Source organism: Lynx rufus, unplaced genomic scaffold (genome assembly GCF_022079265.1).
Source record: "Lynx rufus isolate CCGP_SWC_20201006 ecotype Redwood Valley unplaced genomic scaffold, mLynRuf1.p SCAF_4, whole genome shotgun sequence".
Classification (NCBI taxonomy): Eukaryota; Metazoa; Chordata; class Mammalia; order Carnivora; family Felidae; genus Lynx; species Lynx rufus.
In genome coordinates, this window is record NW_025814856.1 from 108,249,224 (window position 1) to 108,274,991 (window position 25,768).

Consider the following 25,768-nt stretch of genomic DNA (forward strand, 5'->3'; position numbering starts at 1 on the left):
AACACTTAACCTCTTCTTTGAATGGCTCATCTTCACTATCTACACTCACTCCCTAGGCAACTTAATTAAATCCCAAGGCTTTGAATTTCAATTTTATGAGGAAGACTTCCAAATTTATAGTTCCTGTTCAGATTTCTCCCTTAAACTTTACTTCCTACATACAAATGCCCTTTCTATCTGTCCATGTGTGTCTAAAACACACATTAGTCCTCAAATATCCAAAACTATTTTTTCTTGAATTTCCTGCCTACTCTCATTAAAAATAAATCCCAAACTGGATGATTACTCACCACTTCCAACATTACATATCTTAAGCCTCTGCCATCTTCTTTACCTGGATTATTGTAATCATCAACTAAGGGATCAATCTGCTTCCATCTTTGTCTCCCTACAGTCAATTCTCTATACAACAGCCACACTCGTCCTATTTTACTCCATTCCAGCTATCCCCACCTCCTCATTATGCTTTGATCACAAGTAAGCTCTTAATTCAGAGCTTTGGCCATCATTCTTCTCTCTGCTGCAAAGCTTTCTTTTGGGCATGTTCCTCACTTATTTCAGGTTTCTGTTCAAATGTCAAATTGGCTTCTCTATTCCCTTTAGCCTCCTTTTATAGAAACAAAAATATATTTGCACATAAAAGTATATACATTATATATAATTATATACATATATATTATATACATATTATACATATATATTATACATGTGTATATGTACGTATTATACATACATATATAATATGCATTATACATATGTGTATATATACATATTATACATACATATGTGTATATATACACATTATACATATATATTATATACATATATGCATATTATATACACATATAATATATAATTTATTACAACCTGAAATGTGTTGTTCTGTTTAATTAGTTTAATGCTGGTCTATCCCCACTTTTAGTCAAAGCTTCAGAAGAAAAAGTGGTTGGTTTGCTTCACTGTTCAAGATCAGATCCTCAATCAGTGTCTGACAAAACTCAGGATAAATGAATGGAGGAATAGATGAATCAAGAGTCAAACAATTTCTAATGTTTTAATAGTATTGTATTAAGAGGGATTCTTGGGCCATGTCTAGGCTTGGAGTGAAAAGTTGTTCTGATCAAAAAGCAATGTCTGCCATGTATGCTTAAATATTTGAGTGACACATATTTTCTAGTCCCTATATTTGCTTCTTAGAGCATCATTTCAATTTCTGTAATTTTGGAACATATTTTAACTGGACTTACAAGTAAAGCTCTTTTTAACTATATTAGGGCCAGATGGATCAGAAAATTTCTCAGACCAAAATAGATGCTAATCAATACAGTCCATTTACCTTGCAATTTCATGGTGTAAAATCACTGAATATATTTTTTGTGTGGCTAAAAATGGATGGTGTAATAGGATTCCTGAAATTCACATTCTTTGGAAAACGATGTACTTTCACATAAGCATAATTTCTGGCAAAAATATTGATTTTTTTAAAGATAGATCATTCTTTCTAAACTTACAAATTACAATTTTGTCCCTAGAGAGTTAAGAGTATAATGCATAGAAAGAGTGGATTATAGGATGAGGTTTGGAGTCAGAAAGCCTGAGCTGAATCCCATCTCTGTTACTTAAATGTTATGTAACCTTGGAGCACTTAACTCTTATTCAAAATGGAGTTAGCAATACATATTCCTCAGAGTTGTGCAAAATTTAATAGAAAACACACAAATTCCTAACATTGTGCTTATATTAGAATATGTGCTCAATAAATGAAAGTTATTATGAATAAGAAAGTGTGGCTGTCTCATTAGGGTGCTCATTAGTATTATGCAAAGTGTTTGTTCTATTTCCAAGTGCATATATGTATGAAAAATTACACTTAGTTACATTAAGTATATTAAATAAGCAAGTCTCAGTGATTGTATTTGAAAATCCATAACTTATATTAGGAGTTCAAAAATAAAATACTGAGATAGGTATGGGAATAATTTCTTTCTGGATGCTTGCATACAGGTATGTAAAACATACAACGCTCTATAAAATACTCTATAAAAATCTATAGTGTAGAAGATACTTATATATCTAATATCTTATATATCTAATATCTTATCATACCTTAAATACCTTGTATTTGGACATACAATCCAACAATTGTTATTTTACATTTAATTCCTAAAATTCTTAGGTTACAAGAATTAAATAAAATTTAAGTTGGTTAGTCATATTGGAACTGGATATTTGTGACCAAACTATTTATATACATAATGCTGGAAATTGAATACATGTAAGTGTATGTCTGTAAAGAGCTACCAAATTATCTATTAACTTGATTTTATGCTTAGCCATGCACATAGCTGGGGAAATTCCATTGCTGGTAAGACCCTCCAACTAGCAAAAAGCAGTTGATTAAGTAGCTTCAGGTCTCTCCAGGGAGTCATCTCTCTGAGTAAACTGGAGTAGATGAAACAAATGCTTTATAGTAACCTTTGTAAGATATAAAAAAAGTGTAAATCCTACACTGAGTGTTCAACTAAGATTTTATTTTTGAAAACTAAAATTATAAGAAAGAGGTATACAACAAGTTAATAGAAAAATCCTCAGTACCTCCACCTGCATGTGAATTTTATTATATAATCCAGATAATGCTAAAATAGTAAACATTTGTTTAAACACACACACACACACACACACACACACACACACACACACACACGAACTCATACACACACCCCAAAGAAACCACCCAAATGGTTTCTTTGGTTAAGGGAAATATGTCTAGTGGGTAGAATGCATGGAATTACTCAAGGCCGAAAATTGTAAACAGGAGAAACTCATAAGCATTTACTTTTTCCCCAGAGTTATCATTTTATTGTACTCATTTGTTTCATCTTTATTTCCAAATTGTAGAGCAATCTCCATGAAATATCCACTATACTTTAGTTAAGCAGCATAAGTTCACAGAATGATAGTTGGATGCTTTTTCCTATTTCCACTACGAAAATCTTTACTTCTTTCATTTCATATGAGGGACAGGAAGGGGAAGCAATTGCATCTTTGAAAGATCTGCTGTCCACAGAAATTTCATTAGCCTGTTGTGGGGGTTAACTCTGAATGGCAGATCTCTATTGTGATATTTAAGAGAATTACTCCCAGTATTGAAGTTACTGAAAAGTTTCAAGAACTCACCAACCTTATTTTGCATCATTATTCAGGATACTATTGATTTCTGGTAATAGAGGTCAGTGCTCACCACTTCACCTTCTGCTTTTTTTTTTAAGTTTTTGAGCTTTAAATAACAAAATAAGTTACCTTATTATAATCAAGACAAATTTTGTTCTGCCAGATAAATTATCCAAGATATAAAAAGAGTTGGAAAATTATTGCTTTAATCAATAGAAATTATTCAAACACTGAAAAGAGCTACTCTATCCCCCAAAATATAGAAAATATGACTACAAAAAATAAAATATAGTTATTGATATTTCAGGATTTTCAAATATCAGCCATTTGTGTTCTCTATGCAGACATTTTGAATATAGAATTCAGTGTTTTGTGATCCTCACACTCTCTAAGTAGTACAACAGATCTTAACTGGGGAATACATTGTAATAGAATTCCAAAAGAATAATCACCATAATTAACCAACAAAAAAAGCCGAAAGGACCATTCACAGAAAACAGAAAGATGAAATAAATGAAATAAAAAGACCTCCCTTTAAACCTGTGCTTTAAAAAAAAATTTTTATATCATGCTGATTCTCAGAGGTAGAGTATTTGTGCATTGCTGAAAACCACTTTCACAAAAGGGATGTTTACCACAATACTTGAGCCTGCTGTTATCGATCACTCACAAACTACAAGCAGCAAGTGATGATTACCTCGAGCACAGGGCTTTCTTCTTTTTGTCCAATCTCAGCATGAGAAACAGGCAGCAGCAAAGTACCTCCATTGGTACAAAGCCACAAAAGGGTGGGCTGGTGCACTGTTGCAACAGCATCCTTCTAGCTAGTCCTGGAACTTGCTTTCTCAGTTACCTGCCTTAGGGGAGACTTAGTCCTTTCTGCCACTGGAGCTAGGCCACAGAAATTTCCCAGGAGCTCTAGAATTTGAACCCAAGGTAACACTTAGATATTCCCAATATAAAAGATCTCGTGGAAGCAGACGTGCCAACAAATTCATCGGTGCTTAGAAGGGTTATGGGTTCCATGAAAGCAAAGCTGACAGCTGCAGAACTGCACTTTTAATTATTGTGACCTTATTGTGAAACTGGAGTCATTCCCTGCCGAGAGAAACAAATTCACTCGGAAAATAACAAAAGCTCTAAATCTACTAGGAATCCTTGGAAGTTGCAGCAAAATTTATTATGGCTGAGTAGCAAAGCAGTCTTGATTTAAAAAAAAAAAAGTTTAGAAAGCTTTAAACATAGATATAATAATTGATATATTATAAAGGTTTTCATTTCTTTCTTAATTTAGTTAAGTAAGGACTTATTAAAAAACTAAAACTACTTTGGGAAAAGTCCTAAGTATGGGCTTGGAGGCCGAATCCCAGATTTGTATTTTATTTGCCATGCAAACTTGGGCAAGTTATTTGCTATCTCTAAGCCACCACTGAGTTCATCTATAAAATGAGAAGATTTTTGTGATGATAAATTAAGAAAATGTGGATAAAGATACCAGCATAAAATAGGCACTTAGCAAATGGCAAAAATTTTAAAATACAAAGAAGTATATTGCTATATTTTCTCATTTAACTTATCACATGTATGCTGCTTACACTGCAGGAGTGCAAGATGGGTGTTCATTTACTTGGTAGTACTTTATTTGTCTGCTAAGTCCCCATTTCTGGGGGTAAGTGGTGCCGTGATCCAGGTGGGGTCTTTTGGGGCAGACAAGAGGCAAACAATTAGAATGAAAGCTAGTCTTAAACGACCTAGAGGTGCTACTCACCAACAAAACCCGGAGGTACAATTTACAAGTCCCCAAGTCCTGGTTTTCACACATCACACACAATGTGACTATTTTATCTTGGGGTAATTTCATATTGGGTGCAAACCACTTACAAAATTTCTGTTCAAGAAATACTGATTGGAAGCAATGAAATTTAGGAATGAGAAGGCCCATGCCAAAATCTTTTGCTTTGGGCTGTTTGCCAGTATATGGTTGTGACTTTATAAAAGTATGTGTGTGCATATGTACCTCACTCACTCTCCATTTCCTCTCTCTGTAACTGTCACCACGGACATGTTGAGCCAAAGTTTAAAAGCAAGGAGGTAGCACTCTTGTTTGTTCATACTCATCATGTCTTTCAACCAGCTGAGTTAAATGCTCCACATAGTGATTACTATGGGGCCCCCAATCTGTTTATACCAGCTCCAAGTAGAATTTGTTATCTTATTATTATAACCATATGATTTAATTATTACTCAAACCATTGAATCCTGAGTGTAAAATAAGTTGTTTCTGTGAAAATAACTTGCATTCTTTGGAACCACAATAATACATGATGTGTGTGTGTGTGTGTGTGTGTGTGTGTGTGTGTGTGTGTGTGTAGAAGGAGTGGTCCAGTTGGATTAAGACACAATGACTGTAAAAGCTTTGAAAATTAATAAAAATTGAGAATTACTGGGGTGCCTGAGTGTCTCATTCAGTTAAGTGAGTGACTCAATTTCAGCTCAGATCATGATCTCATGGTTGTGAGATTGAGTCCCATGTCAGGCTCTGCACTGACAGGATGGGACTTACTTGGGATTGTCCCTCTCTCTCTCTTTCTGCCCCTCCCCTGCTCACGCTCTATCTCTCAAAACAAATAAACTTTAAAAAATATTAAGAGTCATTTTACACTCAAATTGCTTTACAGATCCTTGAATTTTTGTTATACTTTAAAAAATTGAAAATAATTGAAGACAATTATTTTCATAAATAAATGAATATCTTTTCATGAAATAGGGAATGCTTTACTTTTGCTTCACAACAATTGATAACTGAAACTTACCATGGGTGATAAGACTGTGATATATGTAAGAAAGCCTATATACAATTTCCAAACAAGAGATATGGCCTCATAGAAAAGCCCTTTAACCTACATCAAAAGTGTAGCCAACAAATATACATGTACATATTTCACATTGAATGTTTAAGGTATGTCTATATCCTTCCTTAAGTTCTCCCACATACATCTTAACCTAACAATTACTTAACAAGCTATTGTTTCTGATAGTTGAACAAAGGGATACGTGTGTGTGTGTGTGTGTGTGTGTGTGTGTTCACACACTCACCAGTGTAAACATCCACATATGGGCTTAAGAAAATTTTTGGAACAACATAATTGAAAAAAACTCATATGATGATTTCAGACAATGGTGAAAAGTCTAAATTAATATAAACCAATATATCTTGCCAGAAAATAAAAGGCAATGTATGAAGACTTTTAATAACTTTACAGAAGAAGAAACTGTTTTTTTTTTAATAAATGAGAAAAGTGTATTATGAAAAGTGCAGTTTGGTCTATTTATTCTATCTATATGATACAGATTATACAGTTTAATATGGGAGATCTGTGGAAATTATCAAGTCTAAGGAGAAAATTTTAAATCTCAAATGCAGTGCCTATATTCACAGGCAAAAATAAACTCAAACACCTGATATATACAAAATCAGTTCTCTTACACTTAAATAACTGAACTAAGTGATAAACTTTCTGAGAACGTTTGTCACTTGAGTCTGTAATTCAACATTTCTATTTTATAACCATCATGATAATAATGGTATCAACTGACTTAAAGAATACAAAAACAATTTAATATTTCTCTTAGATTAGAAACATTACTTTTTCCAACATATTTCCAGTATCTTTTAAAGTATATGTCTGGTTACAAAATCAAAGTTTTAAAAGTCTCATGAAGCAGGCTACACTAATTGGAAAATTTTTTTGCAGGGGGTGGGTAGGGAAGAGAGGTTACTACATTTTTGTACAATTATGCTTTCCTCTAAAGAAACTCATATCCTTATGTAGTATTCATATATTATAAATAATATTTTTCCTAAGGAGGCCGATTCAAATTATAATTTAGGGGAAATAATACCATCTGAGCATATCCTTTAAAGATAAAAATAACTGAGGGGATCCTGCATGGCTCAGTCAGTTGAGGATCCGGGTCTTGCCTTCACTTCAGGTCATGACATCACGATCTGTGGGATCGAGCCCCACGTCATGCTTTGCACTAACAGCACAGAGCCTGTTTGGGATTCTCCATCTCCCTGTCTCTCTGCCCCTCCCTCCCTCCCTCCTTCTCTCTCAAAATAAATAAACATTTAAAAAAATATAGAAACAACTGAATAGAATAGGGTCACAGAAAAATGTGGAGGCTTTCCTTTATTAATGCAAAGACAAAGCTAACACTTTACTGAAAATAAATGGTATGGGAATACCTATATTTATTTTCAAAATAGAAGTCATTTTTTCTGTAACTATATTTTATTCCAGTGACATTCCTAGATAATGTCATATGCTAACTGATTAATGCAGATACATTCTTTTTTAAAATGATGGGCACTTCAAAGTGAGCAAGAGTTTCTCAATCTACTATCACTTAAAACTACATTTTAATGGTATAGAACTTGGCATTGTTTGGGTTTTCTGTAAGGTATTTACATTTTAACATGACAAATAGGAATGATGCTATTCTTATACACAGGTCAAAACTCTTTGCAAAATAACTTTTATTTTTCTCTGTATAATTTGTTTCATATAACTTTTTGCTTTCCTAATGTTTGTCACAAAAGTAGATTGAAACAGTTTCAAGTCAATCCTATCATGAAAATATAAATCTCCCTGGGGTGCCTGGGTGGATCAGTCAGCTTCTGACTCTTGATTTTGGCTGGGGTCGTGATCTCGTGGTGTTTGAGTTCTAGCCCCGTGTCAGGCTCTGTGCTGATGGTGCAGAGCCTGCTTGAGATTCTGTCTCTCCCTCTCTCTCTACCTCTCCAACACTTGCTCTCTGTCTCTCTCTCACAGTAAATAAAATAATAATAGTAATAAACTTAAAAAAAAAGAAAATATAAAGATCCCCAATTCCAAATATCAGAATATGAGACAAAATGAACTAACAAATTGATATTAGCAGGTCACTGAGATAGCCCCAAATGTTCTTTATAACAATGAAAAGATGTATAATGACCTATATGGCCAAATGTGAAAACCTTTTTTGCTTACGCACCTCAGGGACTGAAACTCCTGAAGTGGACAGAGTCTGCTGAAAAAGAGAAGTTCATATTAAAGCTGAAAAAAACAAAAGTCAAACTGAAAACAAATGCCAACAAAGGTTCTTATACCACTCTTCCTCTGTGAAATAAATGAATAAATATAAAATGCATTTCCTTGTCATATTTGGGTTGTGAAGTACTTGTCCAAAATGCAACTTCATCCACCCAAAGGAGATTGGTCAATATTGTTGACCTGCTTCATATACCTCTCTGAAATAATACTGATATATTACATTCAGGTTTTGCAATAAGAACTCATCTCTAAGTTCCATTATCCTTCATAAACCATCCTACTAATTTTTTGAGTTGCCCATTTACCCGGCCCACTTTTCCATTTTCCAGTCCAATTCTCATTCCTTGCTAAAAACACTCAGTATCTTTTTGATGGAGACATAGCTTATGGTGTGGATTTTATTTTGGGATTTTTCTGGAAATAAGAAAAAAAAATTCCATTAGCATCAGTAAAAAGTGAAAATATTATTAAATAGGTAGAAAAATTTTACTTGAGAATAACTTAAAAAAAAAAGATGAAGTTAAACACACTGAAACTGGTCTTCATGACAGTGCATCTTCAATTATTCACCAGCCCTCCTTTTCTGAGTCACAGTAAGGAGCTTTGTTTCTGGCAAAAAACAGAATAAAAGGTTAACAATTCCAAAAGTCTATGCCCTATGGGACTCGGGGCAAATTTGGAAGAATTGTTGACAAATCACACACATAATACTAGATAAAGTTTTCTAATGGTGGGGTGTGTGTGGTGGGGCTAAGTATGAAGCTGGATGTCAAGTTAGGAGGTCTTAGACATTTGTGTGTCTCTGAAAAGGAGGGAGTGGTCAGTATAATCCAGTTTACCCCCAGGACTGGGCTATGTGGAAGTGACTCTAAATGGATAGCCAAGATGGGTCTGAAAAATCTGAGAACATAGACATTAGTTTACTCCCTGATGCAGTGTAAATCCAAGAAGGCAGCAAGAAACAGAAGAATAAATAGCTACATGAGGTTAATGCAACAGAAGCGACTTCCCAGCTACTCAGCATAGAGGACTAGAAGGATCCAGTGTACACAAAAGTGGATCAGAAAAAGAAGGGGTCTAGAGAAGCCACAGAGGAATTTGAAGTGTCCAGGAATACAACTCTATTTAGAAGATATTTTTATCATGTAAGTAAAAAATGTTTCAGCTGCAGATTTTTCATCAAAGTAAGTCATGAAGTCTGAAAGGATGAACTTGGGTTAACTATCCCATGAACAGCAAAACCCTATGGAAGTAATTGCCATTTCTCAGATGGACTGAAAACAGATTTCATAGAACTTTCAAAGAAAGCTTTCTGACTTCAGTAATATTCTTGACTTTTGAGCCCAAATCAGTCTATATAACACTTGAGATAACGGGGGGTGGGAAAAATGTGCTAATTTCAATCTACATCACCTCAATTTTTTGTCAGCTTTCCTATTTTTTTCTTCTCAGCTCTTAGTTCAAGCTTAGATCTGAATAAACATTTTAAGACATGAGTGTAATTCTTCCATCTTTATTATAGTCTATGTTTGTTCTCCCTCTAATCCAGAGTAAGTGCCTTTTCCTGTGATTCCTTATCCTATCCTATGCCATGGGCCAAGGAAAGTCCCAGAGACTCTCAAGCAAAAATTAGGATGCCCATCAAACAGTCTACAGGACATAGGTCACAGATGCCTTCTATCTTTGGAAGAGTCTGTGTTCACCTTACCCGTCTGTAAAGAGCAAGGCACTGGAAAGCCAAGTGAAAAGATTATAGTTGTCAAAATGGTTTAGAGTAACAGCAAGTGTGATGCACAAATCTTAAATGGATATGGTCGACCCCACCTCAAGCACAAAAAAAAAAAAAAAAAAAAAAAAACAACCTATAAAAGACATTTTTGAGATATATTTAAGCATTTGAATAGACAGGATAGTGATTAATATTATGTAATTATCGTTAATATTCCTATGTGTGATAATAGTATGGAAATTGCATAAAAAATTGTCCTTAATCTTACAAGATGCCTGCTGACATATTTAGCGATGTAATGTCATACTACCTGCAATTTATATATAAAATATTCAACTTAATAAAATATATCTATTTCTGCATATATAATGGAAAAATAATAATAGAGGCTGGGGATATATTTGAATCATATGGCTTGATGACACAAAAAGCAAAAATTATGCCAACTTGGGTTATGAAGACCCTGTTTTAAGGCATTCTTTCCCCAAAACACACTGTAGGATGAAATTAACCCCTAGCTGGCACTTTGCTACCACTTGTGTGGAGAATTGGTAATTTATGGATATTCGTGTTACAGGCTTCTTCCTTCTGAAGGTAGTGGGATTATGGGTCATCTACTGAGAGTGAGTGATGTTGGCAGAGAAGTAGTGACAAGAGAGTAAGGAAATAGTAGAAAGTTTGTCACTACCTATCTGAGAATGTGAAAGCAGTTGACTAAGAATAAGTAACAGGATCAAACAAACTGAGAGCACAGCGGATCAAAAAGTCATAAATGTGTAAGAGAGAAAGCCACCTACTCAGAGAATTATCTCTAGCAACACTCAAGTATCTGACAGCAACACTAAAAATTCTTTCCAAGAATAAGAGGGATGAAACAATGTATATAAAAGCTCACTTATAATCAAGGTGTGTAGACAAAGAGGGTATATTAAACTAATATGCCCATCAGTGGTTTACCCTTGAGTTACAATAAGAAAACTATGGTATCCAGGTAAACGACAAACAAGAAACTTGTTAGAGAACAAATTCAGATATTATATTACTTCAATTATACTCTTCTGTATATGATTTCTAAATATCAAGGATTAACAGAGTAAATGTTTTAGCTTTTTGAAAATTATCATGACTGTATAATTCTAAATGTAATATATTTTTAATCAGAATTAATATAGGAACTGTATATTTGTATTTAATCAAACGTGAGGTGTGGCTACAGAGGAATGTGATTGATTTTATTTAATCAGTATCATTTTAATATTAAATAGAATACACAGGGCAGATAATTAGTTTAAAAGATGCATTTGTCTTCAGGGCACTTATTAAGTTCAACGTAATATCAAAGAATTTTTAAAAATTCTATTATTCTAAAGTATAGAGATATCTCTTGTCTTCATAGTTTCTAATATGTAATCATTTTAAATTGACAATTTAATCCAAATTGTCATAGGATAAAGAAAAAATCTTTGGTAGAGAGATTGTTGGAGGTTTGAGTTAAAAATATAATAAGAACATAGTACTCAGATTAAAAGGGTCATCAGTTATTTCAAGACTAAAGTAAAATTAACAGAACTCTATGCTCTACCTATATAGGAATGTTCAAATTTTTGAAAAATCACTTTTATGTTTATTGTCTCATTTAATCCTCCATGTAAGCCAAGATACTTCACTTCTCAGACTGAGAAACTGGAAATCAGAAAGGTTAGATAATTAGCCTAAGAAAGTAAAGTTAACGATAGATCCAAATATAGTGCTTCTCTGTCCCAGGCTCCATTTTTTTTTCATACAAGTTCAATAAGAATTTTCTAAGTCTATTTTTAGCTATGTCTCTATTTTTTAAGTGATATGAAAATACCATTATTTTAAAACACTGAACACTGTGAAGTATTTAGAGACCACAATATATATGTTCTGCCTGAAAGAAGTGGCTTGAATGTCAATATGGATTAATTTAACCTTATAACTTCTAGTACGGTGGTAAATTAAGGTGGCCAAATAAAATGATTTTATTTTTGTATTTCTTAAAATGTTTATTTATTTATTTTGAGGGGGGAGAAGCGCAGAGAGAGAGAGACAGAGAGAGAGAGAGAGAGAGAGAGAGAAAGAGAGAATCCAAAGCAGGTTTTGCTCACAAACCATAAGATCACGACCTGAGCTGAGATCAAGAGTAGGACACTTAACCTAATGAGTCACTGAGGCACCCCTGAACAAAACTATTTTAAATAGCTGCTTTCCTTATATGCAAGTTGATATCTCTGGCATCAAAAAAGAAGTGAGAGAATAAAAAGCAAGTCTGGGAAAAGAACAACTGACTTCCTAAAGTGGTACAGTGTCTCAGCCTTAAAGGGAAGTTGTTCTATCATCCTTGATGGTAAAATGTATCAAGGGCATCTGTATCGTATAGACACTAAACACATTTGATTTTGCTAAATTTTATTGTCACCTTCCAGATTCATAATTTGTTTAACCTTTTATGATTTTGCAGGTCCCTAAGTGAGTATACTTACACATGTAAACACAATACAAATTTTAAAAAAGGAAGTGAGACCGAAATAATTTGTATACTATAAATAATTTTTATAACCAATGATTATTTCAATGTATGGCAAGTATGTCAATTAGACATTAGACAAATTAGGTCATTAATTTTTTTTTCTTTTCCAGCAGCACATTGACATATCTAATTAAAATGAAACTATCATAAGTAAAATATTTTAGAAGCTATACATATTACAATCTTATTCAAGATCCCTTGACTAACCAAGGGATGTTTGAGCCAAATTTTTAAGTTTGCAACAACATGATTTAATGGTAAAAATATGTTTAACAGATAATCTCAGTGTGTCATAATTTTAATTGTTCACAAAAAATGTCTATTCTTACTCTTGTAAATGTGATCATTTACACATATTTGCAGAGTTTTGCTCAGGAGATACTGCACAGAAGGAATTGGAAGGCTCCGTCCTTTATGGTTCCCTCAGTATGTGTGCATGTTTGTGTCTAGAAAGGAAACACCCTGAACCTTCAGGGAAAATACACCTAATGCAGTGGATATTTGGAAACATAAGAGGCACTGTTTTCAATAAGAATATTAAAAACATATCTTTATAGAGATACCCAAATCATTTCGAACATAGATTTCTACATATAAAAGCAACCAGCAAGAACTAAACCCTTCCCAATGTTATTGTTACTGTCTTGCCATCCTGATTAACTAGTGAAATGAAATCATTAGTAATGTTATCATAACTTGGCCAGGTCTCATAAAATCATCAGAAGCCCAGATGGTTGAAGAAGCGCTCTTCAGTTTCCACTGCCTGCCTGTAGCTCAGCAAAAAAAGGACTAATCACACTTTCTTCATCTGAAACTATTTTTGTTGCTTACAAGTATATGTGAACCAACAGATTATTTTTTTTAATGAAACATCGATGTTAGGGCTATTACAGTAGAGAAAAAGAAGGAAAGATGCAGAAGGGGAGACAAGAGATCAAAAAGAGAAAGCAATAGTGAGAAAAGGAGAGGGAGACAGGAGAGGCTAAGAAAAATAAAAGAAGAACAAAGTCCTCCTTGCTATTCTCCTCAATCCTCACATGTACATGGGCATCATAACTACATCTACCATTTCAGAAATAAATGTCCTTTCATTCAAAGAAAACAATGAAATTGAGTAAAGGAGGGATGGGGGCTGATATTTCGAGTGTGGCTTTTGCTTTTGATTCAAGTATTGAAAAATTCTTAAACATCAGATTCAACCATCTACAAAATATATTTCAAAATACAATGCACATGCCTTATTATTTATTTGTGTCAAATAATTCTTGACAAATCTTATTTACATAAATATAATTAAGAGATAGCTATTTACGTGTATGTATACATATGCATGATTATGCTTGTGATTTTTGGGACAGGGGATTTGATTGCAGTTGGTAGTTTTAAATTAAAAAAGTACATTCAAGGGGCACCTGGGAGAGACAGAGACAGAGCATGAACGGGGGAGGGTCAGAGAGAAGGAGACACAGAATGTGAAGCAGGCTCCAGGCTCTGAGCTGTCACAACAGAGCCCAATGTAGGGCTCAAACTCACCAACTGTGAGATCATGACCTGAGCTGAATTCGGACACTCAACCGACTGAGCCACCCAGGTGCCCCTCAAGTCATGATCTTGCAGTTGGTGAATCTGAGCCCCACATCAGGCTCTCTGCTCTCAGCACAGAGTCCACTGAGGTCTTATGTACCCTCTCTCTGCCCCTCTTCCGCTGGTTTTCTCTCTCTCTTTCTCTTTCTGAAAATAAACTTTTTTTAAGGCATCCTCAAGAAACTACATCTAATACAATAGATGAATACCTATTGAATTTTATGTAAATAAAATTCATCAAAAATACTTCCTGTTATGCCTATTCTTTTTCTCAACATGATCCCACTCTCAAAACGTAACACTGTGGCTTTCTAAAATATAGAAAAACACTGTTAAGTAGTGAAAGAATATGGATAATAATATTTAGAATTAAAGCATTGGCTGCTAAGTTTTCCTTTTCATCAATCTGGGAAAAAAAACCCAAATTTAAAAACAAACAAGTTATAATGAAATTTGTTCCTATCCTTTGCCTCTCTAAATATCCACTGATCTCACACCAAAGCATTTTCTAACCAGGTTAAAGTCCAATTCTGCATTCACATTAGGCTAAGATTCAATTGAGTTAAAATTTTACATTGACTGCCAGTCAACCTTATCATGAACTTTCATTATGTGCATGTAATTAATTGGGTCCAACGAACAATATCAGTACTGAGTTATAGACTCTTTTCCCCCGACCATATAATTAGAATATAATTACCCACAGGATATCAGAATGATGCAAAACCTTTCCTCTAAATGCGCCCTCATTAGGAAACAAGTCTCAATGTACATTTATTCAATCAGTGTGAATTAATTAAAATGTTACTGAAATAAAAGAGGGCAGCAATAAAGAGTATCTGACATCTATTAAGAGACTATCACTTGAGATCTGCATGCACAGTTCATATTTAAACCCATTTAGCTCAAGTAGGAACTTGGCCATGTAATGTTATATACATGCAGTATGCTAGGAAATCTGAAAATGAATCAGTGTGTGGTAGTGTTTTTGAAAAGAACATAATACACAATACACAGAAAATCTTAAAGGACCTGAGTAGGATTCTAGAGGACCTTTGATTCCCTGATGAATCCATAAAGGTGTATCATTACATAGTGGTGGATAGAAATTATTTTTATCTTGAAGTATCCAGGAAAATAGTTGTTCATCCCACACTTTTCTATTACAAATGTGGCATATTTGTTTTGATATGGCTTAGGAGATAACAGTCAGAAAAGCCTAGATTTACCAAAGCACTAACTATTTTTGTTTTTTTTTTTTCAATAAAGAAAATAACCTCAATTACTTAAGCTAGCTCACGGTATTTCAATAGCATATTTTCTTTAAGCAGAAAATTCATAAGCACCTAAAACTATATTCTTTTCAAGAGGTTATGCATAATATAACATATTCCGATTATATAAAACATGGAAAAAATAGTAAATGCATAAAGAAACCAAGGGGCATATACTTCCTATACCACATGAAGCTGTTGATTCATGCAAAAACATTCTTCCTAAAAGCTATTTATCTTGGTTTTGCTAGAACCTAGCATATTGTCATATGAAATAAAAGATGATTGAATAAACTAACAAATAAATAACCCTAATACAAAGGAATACTGACTAATACCCAAGAACAGTATCATCAACAGAAGCAAAAATTTTAAAAAGCTCCCTGTAATATTTAAAATAAGATACACAGAGATTTTGAAGCTTTCTATGTTATGACATAATCCCTCAGACATTTTTAGCTTTAGTAATAGGTTTCATAACACTTAGTTCTGGTATTGAATACTTCACATTCATTCTTACACGTAGATAAGCATCGTTTTAAAATGGAAATACTGACGAGAACTAAGATAAATAAGGCCATTTATAAATTGCTACTTTTTACATGCTCTTCAGGAACAAACTCTAACCAGTTTTTAAATCATTGCTTTTGTAAAAAAAAAACTAAATCCATAAGCTTATATATATTTTTAAATGTTCTGAATGTGTATTTACAAAATGGTCTAATGTTCCATTCGGATATTAGAGTGGCTTTGGTAGAGGCCAAAACGAAATAAATAATGAACTCTCTCTTTCTAAACAAGAAAGGAGATGGTCTCACACAGGCTTGCTTTATTTTTAACATGAAATTTCCTGTTGAATTTCAGTGACAAAGACATGTTGCTATAATTTCTTGCTGAAAACATGGTGATTTGAATAACACTAAGAGTAATAATCACCACATAAAAAAATCCCACTAATAGAATATGAATAATTTTAAAGTTCTATTTAGTAGTAAACATCAATATTCATTTTCTGAGATATACTAAGAATGAACATTTGTGATATTTTACATGGACTACTGTATTGCTTAAGCTATATTTAAAAAAATCAGATTTTAAATATAATTTGACAGTCAGAGAAAAAGGTCTTGATTCTCCTCAGAATTCTGAAATATTCCCTCTCAGCCTTCTACCTGCAATACCACTTTATTTTAAATATTAGGCATTTCACAGTACCACCTATTGGATATCTGATATAACTACAACAACATAACAATCACAGGGTTTTTTGAAATTTAGTAATAACTGTAAAATACTTCCTGTGTCACTCTAGAAACTAAACACAAGGCTTATTTGACAGCCCCTAAGATTACTTCATTATCACATACTTTGAACTCGAGTGTATTAGCTTGTAACAATAAAATTTAATTATTATGTGTTTTGAATGATTTTAAAAAAGAAACCTCCCTGTCACATATTCATTTTAATTTTTCATTTGCTATGTATGTCACTGTCTGATATATTTTCTTCTTGACTCAGGAGAGGTAGTAACTGATGGGGACACAAAGAGACAACTGATTGTTATTCATTAATTCGGCAAATATTTGTTGACTAGTTGCCTACTGAATTAGGCACTTGAGACAAAGAGATAAACCCTTTTCGTGGCAGTGATAAGTGTTGGCAGCACTGGTCAGTGAGCAGAGGCAACAGCTCCACAAGAGACGTTTTCAGTTCAGTTCCTGGTGTTTGGAAACTGAGCCCTCGATGGGACATCAAGAGGAAATTTGCAAGCTGAAGCTGAGGATTTGGATCTTGAGGGGTCAGGGAGAAGAAGCTTACACAGCTGTATTCAAAAGTGGGAGTTGTAGTCATAAGACACTGGATGAGATAATCTATAGAGAGCATAATGACATGAGAGTACAGTTAAAAATGGAGACATACATATTCAAGAACAGGAGGATGAGGAATTTAGCAATGTAGATAAAGTGTGGTTAGAGGGGTAGAAGAAAAACTAGTAGAAATGTGTTAGATGAGTGCTACATTATAACAGAGCACTTTAAATACTGCCAACGCAGCAGGGGATTAAAAAATGAGGACTCTTGGAAAGGGGGTCTAGTAGACGTTGTTGGTAGCCCAAAGCAGATCCTTTGTCACCTGGCCAGAGTACCTATCCCCAACTGCTGTGAGGGTTGACTGATGAGAATTCCCAAGTGTCCCATTTTCTGAAGAATTATTCTTTACTTCAGGAGCAGTCTTTCCAGGGTGGCAAATACCTTCTATCCTACAGGAAGCCACAGCTAATGAAACACTGATACAAGTTAGAAAAAGCCAACCCCCTTATCTTAAGAACAATCATATGGTGGGATTTTATGCTAGAGATGCCAAGGTTCAGGCTAAGTCTTGAACTCTCCCTATGACTCCTTCCTTGCTCAAAGCCCCCTTCCTCTCCTTCCTTACAGATGATTTTGTAAAGAAACATTCCTCCTTCAAGGGCGCCTGGGTGGCTCAGTCGGTTAAGCATCTGACTTCATCTCAGGTCATGATCTCAGGGTTCATGAGTTCGAGCCCCGTGTCGGGCTGTGTGCTGACAGCTCAGAGCCTGGAGCCTGCTACAGATTGTGTGTCTTCCTCTCTCTCTGACCCTCCCCCACTCACACTCTGTCTCTCTCTCTCTCTCTCTCTCTCTCTCAAAAATAATCATTTAATAATTAAAAAAAAAAGGAACATTCCTCCTTCTATAAATCACAAACAGCAAAATCCCCTTCACTCTCTGCTCCTTGGGAATCCAACCAAAAAGAGTGCCGCTGGATTTGGGATGAATAGCAAGAGCAGGTTTCCACCTATTTTACTGTCAGGAATGAGAATAATGTGGGTTGAGGTGGGAGGAGGAGGGAAATTTGACACAGTGAGTACATCTTCACAGCTGCATAGATTTATAGCTACATTAAGAAGCGGAGAAAAGTCACATCCATAAACAATTATGGAAGACAGCAAAAAGAACAGCTATCCCTCTAGTATGGGCTCAAAGGCAGACATATCCCTGAAAGTAGAAACAAAGAAGTTCCACCACTCAGATCACCGTGCTGTCAAGTGCTACCTGCCATAAGATGTTAGGTTACACCTTATCTGAGTTTTCCAACTGTAAATTAGTGAGTCAGTATATTATTACATACTGTGGCATATGCCATGACAGGAGCAAAATGGGGAGAAAGAGAGGCAGAAAATGCTAGAATGAAAGAAACTGGAGGGATAGAGGTGTTGGATGACTCAAGGATGTTGGAGTAATGGTAACCAAATGGAAGAATTCAAGAATATTTCAGGTTGGGAAAAAAGAGGAATGGAGAGCTGTATTCCTCCAGGATTTGAGTTCCCTTGGGCGAATGAATCCAAATTGGTCAAAGCTCCTGTGAGTATTAGTAAGAGAATTTGAAATGATAGATTTTACCATCTAGACGGGAAGGCAAGGGGTAGGTATGGCAGTCTCAAAAGAACTAAGCAATCTTTATTCTACAAAAAGGGGAAACATAGAGCAAGCTAATAAAAAAAAAAAGACAAAATTGAGTCAAAAATCATTTCACTGTGCATGAAACTGGTGTCCAGACCAAAAGTTTTACATGACTCAATTCTTACTCAGGTTTCAAGTTGAAAGCTGAGAATAGACAAGTTATATTTAATAGTAAAACAGAGAAAAGCATGTATATAAATACTTTATGATCACCACTACTTCATCTGGAATCATTAAAACCACAGGTTACCTTTGCAAGGTGGAATTTATCCTTCAATGTCTAGTGGTGAAGGGATCCAATTTTTATTGCACTCAAAATTTAAAAGTGAGCAGACAGAAACAATATAAAGTATTTATTTCTACTGTAATGCAATTAGTTCTGGATATCTGCCCTGCCCCAACCCCAAACTTCCTCTGGAGGGCACAAGCAAAAATACCAACATAGGGTTCACATATTTGGGAGTATATTTATGCCCCACTTCGTGGCAATATTGTCTCACTGGATAGAAAATGAGTACCTCTGGCTTTTGCTTTAATTTGTTTTTCTCAGTTATTTATAAGAATTAAAATTTTCAATTATTTTTTTAGGTATCTGTATTAATTTTACAAAACAAGGCTTTTTTGTTAAAATGTTTACATCTATCTTGATTTGTGAGTTTTGGTCTTTCTTTACCATTTTTCAAAAAATGTTTGATTTGTCAAGTCTGTCAACATTTTCTTCCACCTTTGTGTTTTAAGATAAAATGGAAAAAGGCATTTTACAGGCAAAAACTAAACCGTTAATCCACGTTTGATGTATTTTAGAACAGGAATAAAGTGGAATTAATTTAGTGTCCCATACATATGTAGTCATCTCATCATGCACCCCTGCCATCCCCCTGCAGATTTAATATGAGAGTGTCATCATATATTACACTGTGACATATCATTTAATAAGTTTTAGACTCTCTACCAAGTTTCTTCTAGAACCAGTATTACAATATTTTGATCACTGTAACTTTAATAAGCATATTCTTAAGGTCTCTTCAAACAGGTCTTTCCTTATTACTATTCTTTCCTAGAATTTATAATGTATTTGTGCATGTTTATTCTTCCAGGCAATCTGTAGAATCATTTTGCCAAGAAAAGCATGAATAATAGTAATAATACCTGGAAATTGCATTAAGTGGATGAGTGAACTTGAAGAAATGTAGGTTCTTTTTAGTTCAATTTGATTTTATTCAGCATATTTAGACTTTAAGAAAATATTTTAATTTTTTGTTTAGGGATAGCACCTTGTTGTCATTCTCCTTTGCACTAAAGGGGGTTGTCTTAATCCTCTCCTTCAAATTACTGATTCAGTTGTCCTCAATGTTGATTTTTCCCTAGGTAGACACTGATGTATTTTAGTTTCTGCTAAGGTATTATTTTTCTCTATGTCTTTTTTTAAAGTTTCAGGTATTCCTTTTAAATCAGTATATTATAAAGTAAATGTTTTCTTTAGTATTCTTTATCAGGTAAAACAATTGCTATTAACATTTTCTTCCGTTCAATACAATAAATTTTCATGTATGACATCCATCTAACTTTTAACTACTATGCCTGTTTCTTTTTTCTTATGGCAGAATTACTACTATTTTATTTTTGCAACAGGTAGACTTCTTTATACTAAAATGCACTTTGGCCATAAGCCATCACTCTGCATTGACAGTTGTTATAAAAAAGCAAAACCAAAGGAAACAAACTCTACTAAATGATTACAGCAATATTGTTGAGGCGTAGTCCCTGCCTGATACAATTTCATATGGAAGAAATTAATCTCAGATCTCAGTAACAACAATAACAATAAAAAGTGTTTCCGCTAAGTGAATGGTTTGGTTTTATGTTGTGAAGATTGTCAACACTTTATTTCCCGCTTTTTCATAAGGCTACTAAGAAACTCTGGGACAAATCTGAAAACTACCTCTGTCAACTTTTTAAAGATATTAGCGACATGAATTTCTAAGTCTACTTTGATTTTGGCATAAATTTATTGCTTTATAATCCTGCTTAATATATACTTAAACAGGCTGACTTTGAATGTTACTGGTAATACGTTGTAGACTAACTTAATTCATAATCTCATAGCCTCACTTTAGAATCAGACACATACAAAATATTCTTTATTTTGTGTTAGTCTATTACCTAGATTTTTACCTTTTAAGTATTTTTTTTTGTTCCTTTTTTAGATAATACCCACTTTTGGCTACAAGCTTTAGATTTCCATCAGTTTTCAATTAATTGAACTTCCTGTTTATGTCATATTAGTCTTTTGTTTTGCTTTTCTATAAATCATGACAAAAGGAACAGAGTACAGGTTTGTTTCCTTAAAAAATTATAACTTGATCAAGGTACAGCTACATGTTAGGCATAAAATATAGAAATGTGTAGGAAAAAATTTGTAGTCCTATTTAAAAAAATAAAAATAATATTTTTAGAATCCTAAACATAGAATCTACCATATTCATTTATGTAGAAACAAATATAATTTGCCACGACATAATTAACTTTTTCTTCTAGGTTAGCCCTTACTTTTAATCACACATATTATACATTATATAGCCTAAGCTACTGTAAAGATGGGTTCTTCAGAAACCACTAGAATCAATCTAAGACAGTGTAACAGATAAATGGTTCATCTCTTAAGTGTAGATGATGGAATCATCACTTAGTGATGCAGAGTCCTTTTTCCATTTCTTGTACTATGTCCCTTTAAAATATAAATACATGAAGACTATGTCCAACCCAAATGGATGTACACATATTTTATAAACATTTCAGATCTTTAGTGCTTAAATGTTTTCCTCCATGGAATTGAATCAAAAAAACATTGGCAAAAAAATGTGGGAATATTCAGAATTTAATTCTACATATTTTTAAAAATAAATTTAAAAAAGCAGCTATCTTATATGAATAATACCACAAAATTGAGTCTGAGTTAGATTTTCAAAGTATGGAAAAATTAGATTCTTTTTTACCTATCATTACTATGATGACAATTATGAATTGATCTATAATGAATATTAATTAAATGAATATTAAGTAATGACATTGATGAAACATTTATTGAGCACTGACAATGGGCTTTGTCCCCACTCTTTAGACAAAAAAGAAAATTGCACAGGCACAAACCCATGGTACATTGCATAAAGAATTTCAAGAAAATAGATGACTTCAGTAAGTGTGGTTAAAGGTTAAAGAGGTAAATGCAAAGAAGGGAGAAGCAGCCGAAAAGATGTTAAATAAAAACTGAAGCTCAGTGCAGCAAGTCACATCCCTAGCCAACTGTTCACACTTCCCCACCAGACTTCTGCGAGCTCTACAACTAGTAAAGGAAGTAAGTTTACAGAGCATTCAAAATCCAAATTTCAGAATCACAGAGAATTCAAAAATCTCCCTCCCTTTTTAACTGGCTAATGTTTATGACTGAAATTGTCATTATTGACTGTTTCTGGTTAAATGACAGATACAGTATGGAAAGGACCCTTAATAGTTGGAATGTAAGGGTAAAACACACACACCATACTTCCAGTCTCTAAAAGAACTTTTGACATTGCTGAGGAGTAAACACTTGATTAAACACATGCTCTAAGGACAGATTTAACATACTCTCTGCTACACAAGACGTAATCACCATATCTACAATGCATAATTTAGTAGAATTCTTGTAATTGTAGAAGAGCAAACAAGATTGGAAGAGGAGAAGGTAACAGAGGCATATGGTTCTCCAAGCATGATATATGCAGAGATACGTGGATTGGTACTTTAGAAACACCACGTTGTCCAAGTTTTTAGTCACAACAAAGAAGAGGGGTACTTGGAAAATTCTGAATTAAGTCTAAGAACATGTCTAGAATTTATATTTTCCAAATACCTTTATTTTCCTGTCTCTGAGCTAACGGGCTTCATTGGTTATTTTGTTGGCATTCCTAAAAGTTTATTTAAGGTAATGTAGGATATTATAGCAAAAGTATGAAGTATTCTGGGGAGAAAAGAGCACAAATGGTCAAAAGGGGCACACTACTGAACATATACTTAATTTCTTATCATATCACCTTTTGCCAATGAATACTACTTTGACCATATATTCTGATAATAATATGTTCTTGAAAAATAAAATAATCATCTCAAATTAACTGTTTAAAAGTTTAAATTAATAGTTTATTCAAAAAATATGTTTTTTAGGTTTTAGGAAAATCATTCCAATCATTATGTTCCTGATTTAGAAATATGCTTATACTATAGGGATGCCTGGGTGGGGCAGTCAGTTAAGCATGTGACTTTTAATTTTGGCTCAGGTCATGATCCCATGGTTCATGAGACTGAGCCTCACATTGGGCTCCCTGCTGACAGCATGGAGCCTGCTGGGGATTATCTCTCTCCCTCTCTCTCTGTTCCTCCGTGATCTCTCTTTTTCTTAAAATAAATAAATAAACTTAAAAAAAGAATCATGTTTATAGTACATAAAAAAACTAAACAACTGTGAAATCTGATTCACCTGTGAAACAAAATAATAAGTATGAGAAGAAAAGGATACTTTGATTACACAGTGACCAGGAAAAGCCATGGTTCATAAAGGTGTTCCCTAAGGTGTTATATATAAAAAACAAAATAAATAATTGGAAACATACTAAACATAAACATTGTTATAACTAAATTATGGTATCTTCATTTAATAAGTTATTATACAGCCGTTAATAGCAATGTTACATAGTATATAGAAACATAAACATTTAATGGTACTAGTTTAAGTATTAAAACAAGGTCTTCAAAATGAAAGCTTGGGGAGCCTACATAGCTCTGTCAGTTGAGCATCAGACTTTGGCTCAGGTCACGATCTCACGGTTCATGGGACTGGACCCCACATGGGGCTCTGTGCTGTTGGTGTGGGGCCTGCTTGGGATTATCTCTCTCTCCTCTCTCTCTAACAATCCCCCCAGCTCGTGCTTTCTCTCTGTCAAAATAAATAAATAGACTTAAAAAAAATAAAGTGTCACATGATTTACCAAGTTTAGTTACAAAAATGTCAAAAATATATATCTAAGGATCCAGAGGAAATTTTAATAGCTCTTCCATTTATATTACAATTTTTAAATATTTTCTCTTCATTTTAAAGTTGCTGTTATAAATTTTATTTAACAAATACATAGTTCTTTTATAGTAAAAGGTTACAATTTACTTCTTAATTTTTTTTTCTGTTTATTTATTTTTGAGAGACAGAGCACAAGTGGAGGAGAGGCAGAGAGAGAGGAAGACAAAGAATCTGAAGCAGGCTCCAGGCTCTGAGCCATCAGCACAGATCCTGACGTGGGGCTCGGACTCACAAACTGTGATATCATGACCCGAGATGAAGTTGGATGCTCAACCGACTGAGCCACCCAGGCGCCTTGGTTACAATTTTCTTTTTAACCATAGTATTCCAACACAATACTTCTCATAACAGTAATATTATGTGATACCAAAGGAACTATACTGACCATACTTTTAAGTAATTTTCATGAATTAATTAATTTAATTCCATTTTTTAAATGGAATACAGATGTGTAAAATATTAATAACTTGCCTCATGTCACAAAAATAGTGAAAAAGCCAGGATTCAAATACAGAGAATATATTACCAAACAGTATCCAAAAGTGGCTGAACAAATTTACTCTCCCATATGCATTGTATGAACAATCCAGTTGTTTCTTATCCTTTGCAAAGCTTAGGATTTTTAATTGTCTTAATAATTCTGATGGATGTGTAGTATTCTCTACTGAGATTTAAATATGTGCTTTCCTAATGAGTAAAGACAGTGTGCATATATTTATATGTTTGTAGGTGATTTGTGTGTATATATTTTGTTCAAAGCCTAGTTAGGTCTTTTACCCTCTTAAATTGCATTGTTTGTTACCTATTATTTATATACATAAATTATTTTTATATTCTGGACACAAGTCATTTCTTATTCTGTAATGCTATGAAGGAAACAACTCGCCCACAGATCCAAAGTTCACGTTAGAAACTTAAGTTTCTAGTCTCTATCCTTTCTGGTTATCACTATCCCATGCTTATTTCTGCTTTCTTTCTCCTAAATTGATTTTCCATATCTCACCTCATTTTTAAAACTTTTTGCTGGGCTCTCTGAACCTTTCAAATAAACAAATTATCTTTTTTTCTTTCCAAGTCACTGCCATTTTCCCTGCTATATTTCTGTAAAGAGGTTGCTCATTCTCTCAACCAGTGCTTTGTTGTATAGTCTTTATAGAAATCTCTTGGTTTTCCATTCAAATCATCATTCCTTCAGACCCAGAGTAGACTATCTCTTATCATTTGAAACTCATGGAATCTAATACCTCTCCCCACCATTCGTATTCATTACTCTTATACAGCGAGACCATTTCACCAAGACCCTTTAATTACCCTGGGACATTTTCAGGACAACATACAATAAGCTATCCCAAGAGTTACTTGACCTCTTGATATCTAGTGAACCTCTCTTCTGCACCAGGTGGGCCTCTCAGATCCATGGTTACAAACTGGATTTTACCATCCTCTGGAACTAATCCACTCTGAAATCAAATTAAACCCTCTAATTCCACTTTCTGCTAAAATTTTCTCTCCTGATTCTCTCAATTTCTTACTTTGTTGGTGTTTTATGATTGTTCATATCATAATCCCGTACTCTATTGTATCTCCTCTGCTCCCAGTTTATATTTATTTGTGATCACATTGCTACCACAATTTTCCTTCTAAAACCTGATCTTGTGAGGGGCGCCTGGGTGGCGCAGTCGGTTGAGCGTCCGACTTCAGCCAGGTCACGATCTCACGGTCCGTGAGTTCGAGCCTGGCGTCAGGCTCTGGGCGGATGGCTCGGAGCC

General features: G+C 34.1%; 1 protein-coding gene across 6 annotated transcripts in view; it reads right to left on the bottom strand.

Annotated features, from left to right (window-relative positions):
• The window catches only part of DGKB (diacylglycerol kinase beta), a 647,032-nt gene that overhangs the window by 456,056 nt on the left and 165,208 nt on the right, over positions 1-25,768 (bottom strand). For 2 of the 6 annotated variants that reach the window (XM_047096391.1, XM_047096389.1), the window contains one exon: positions 8,209-8,241. The exons of 2 other annotated variants lie outside the window; for them this stretch is intronic. In XM_047096391.1, the coding sequence (XP_046952347.1) occupies positions 8,209-8,241 (33 nt within the window). Of the gene's footprint in view, positions 1-8,208; positions 8,245-25,768 lie in introns of all 6 variants that reach the window. 2 more of the 6 variants (XM_047096390.1, XM_047096388.1) reach the window with 1 other exon arrangement.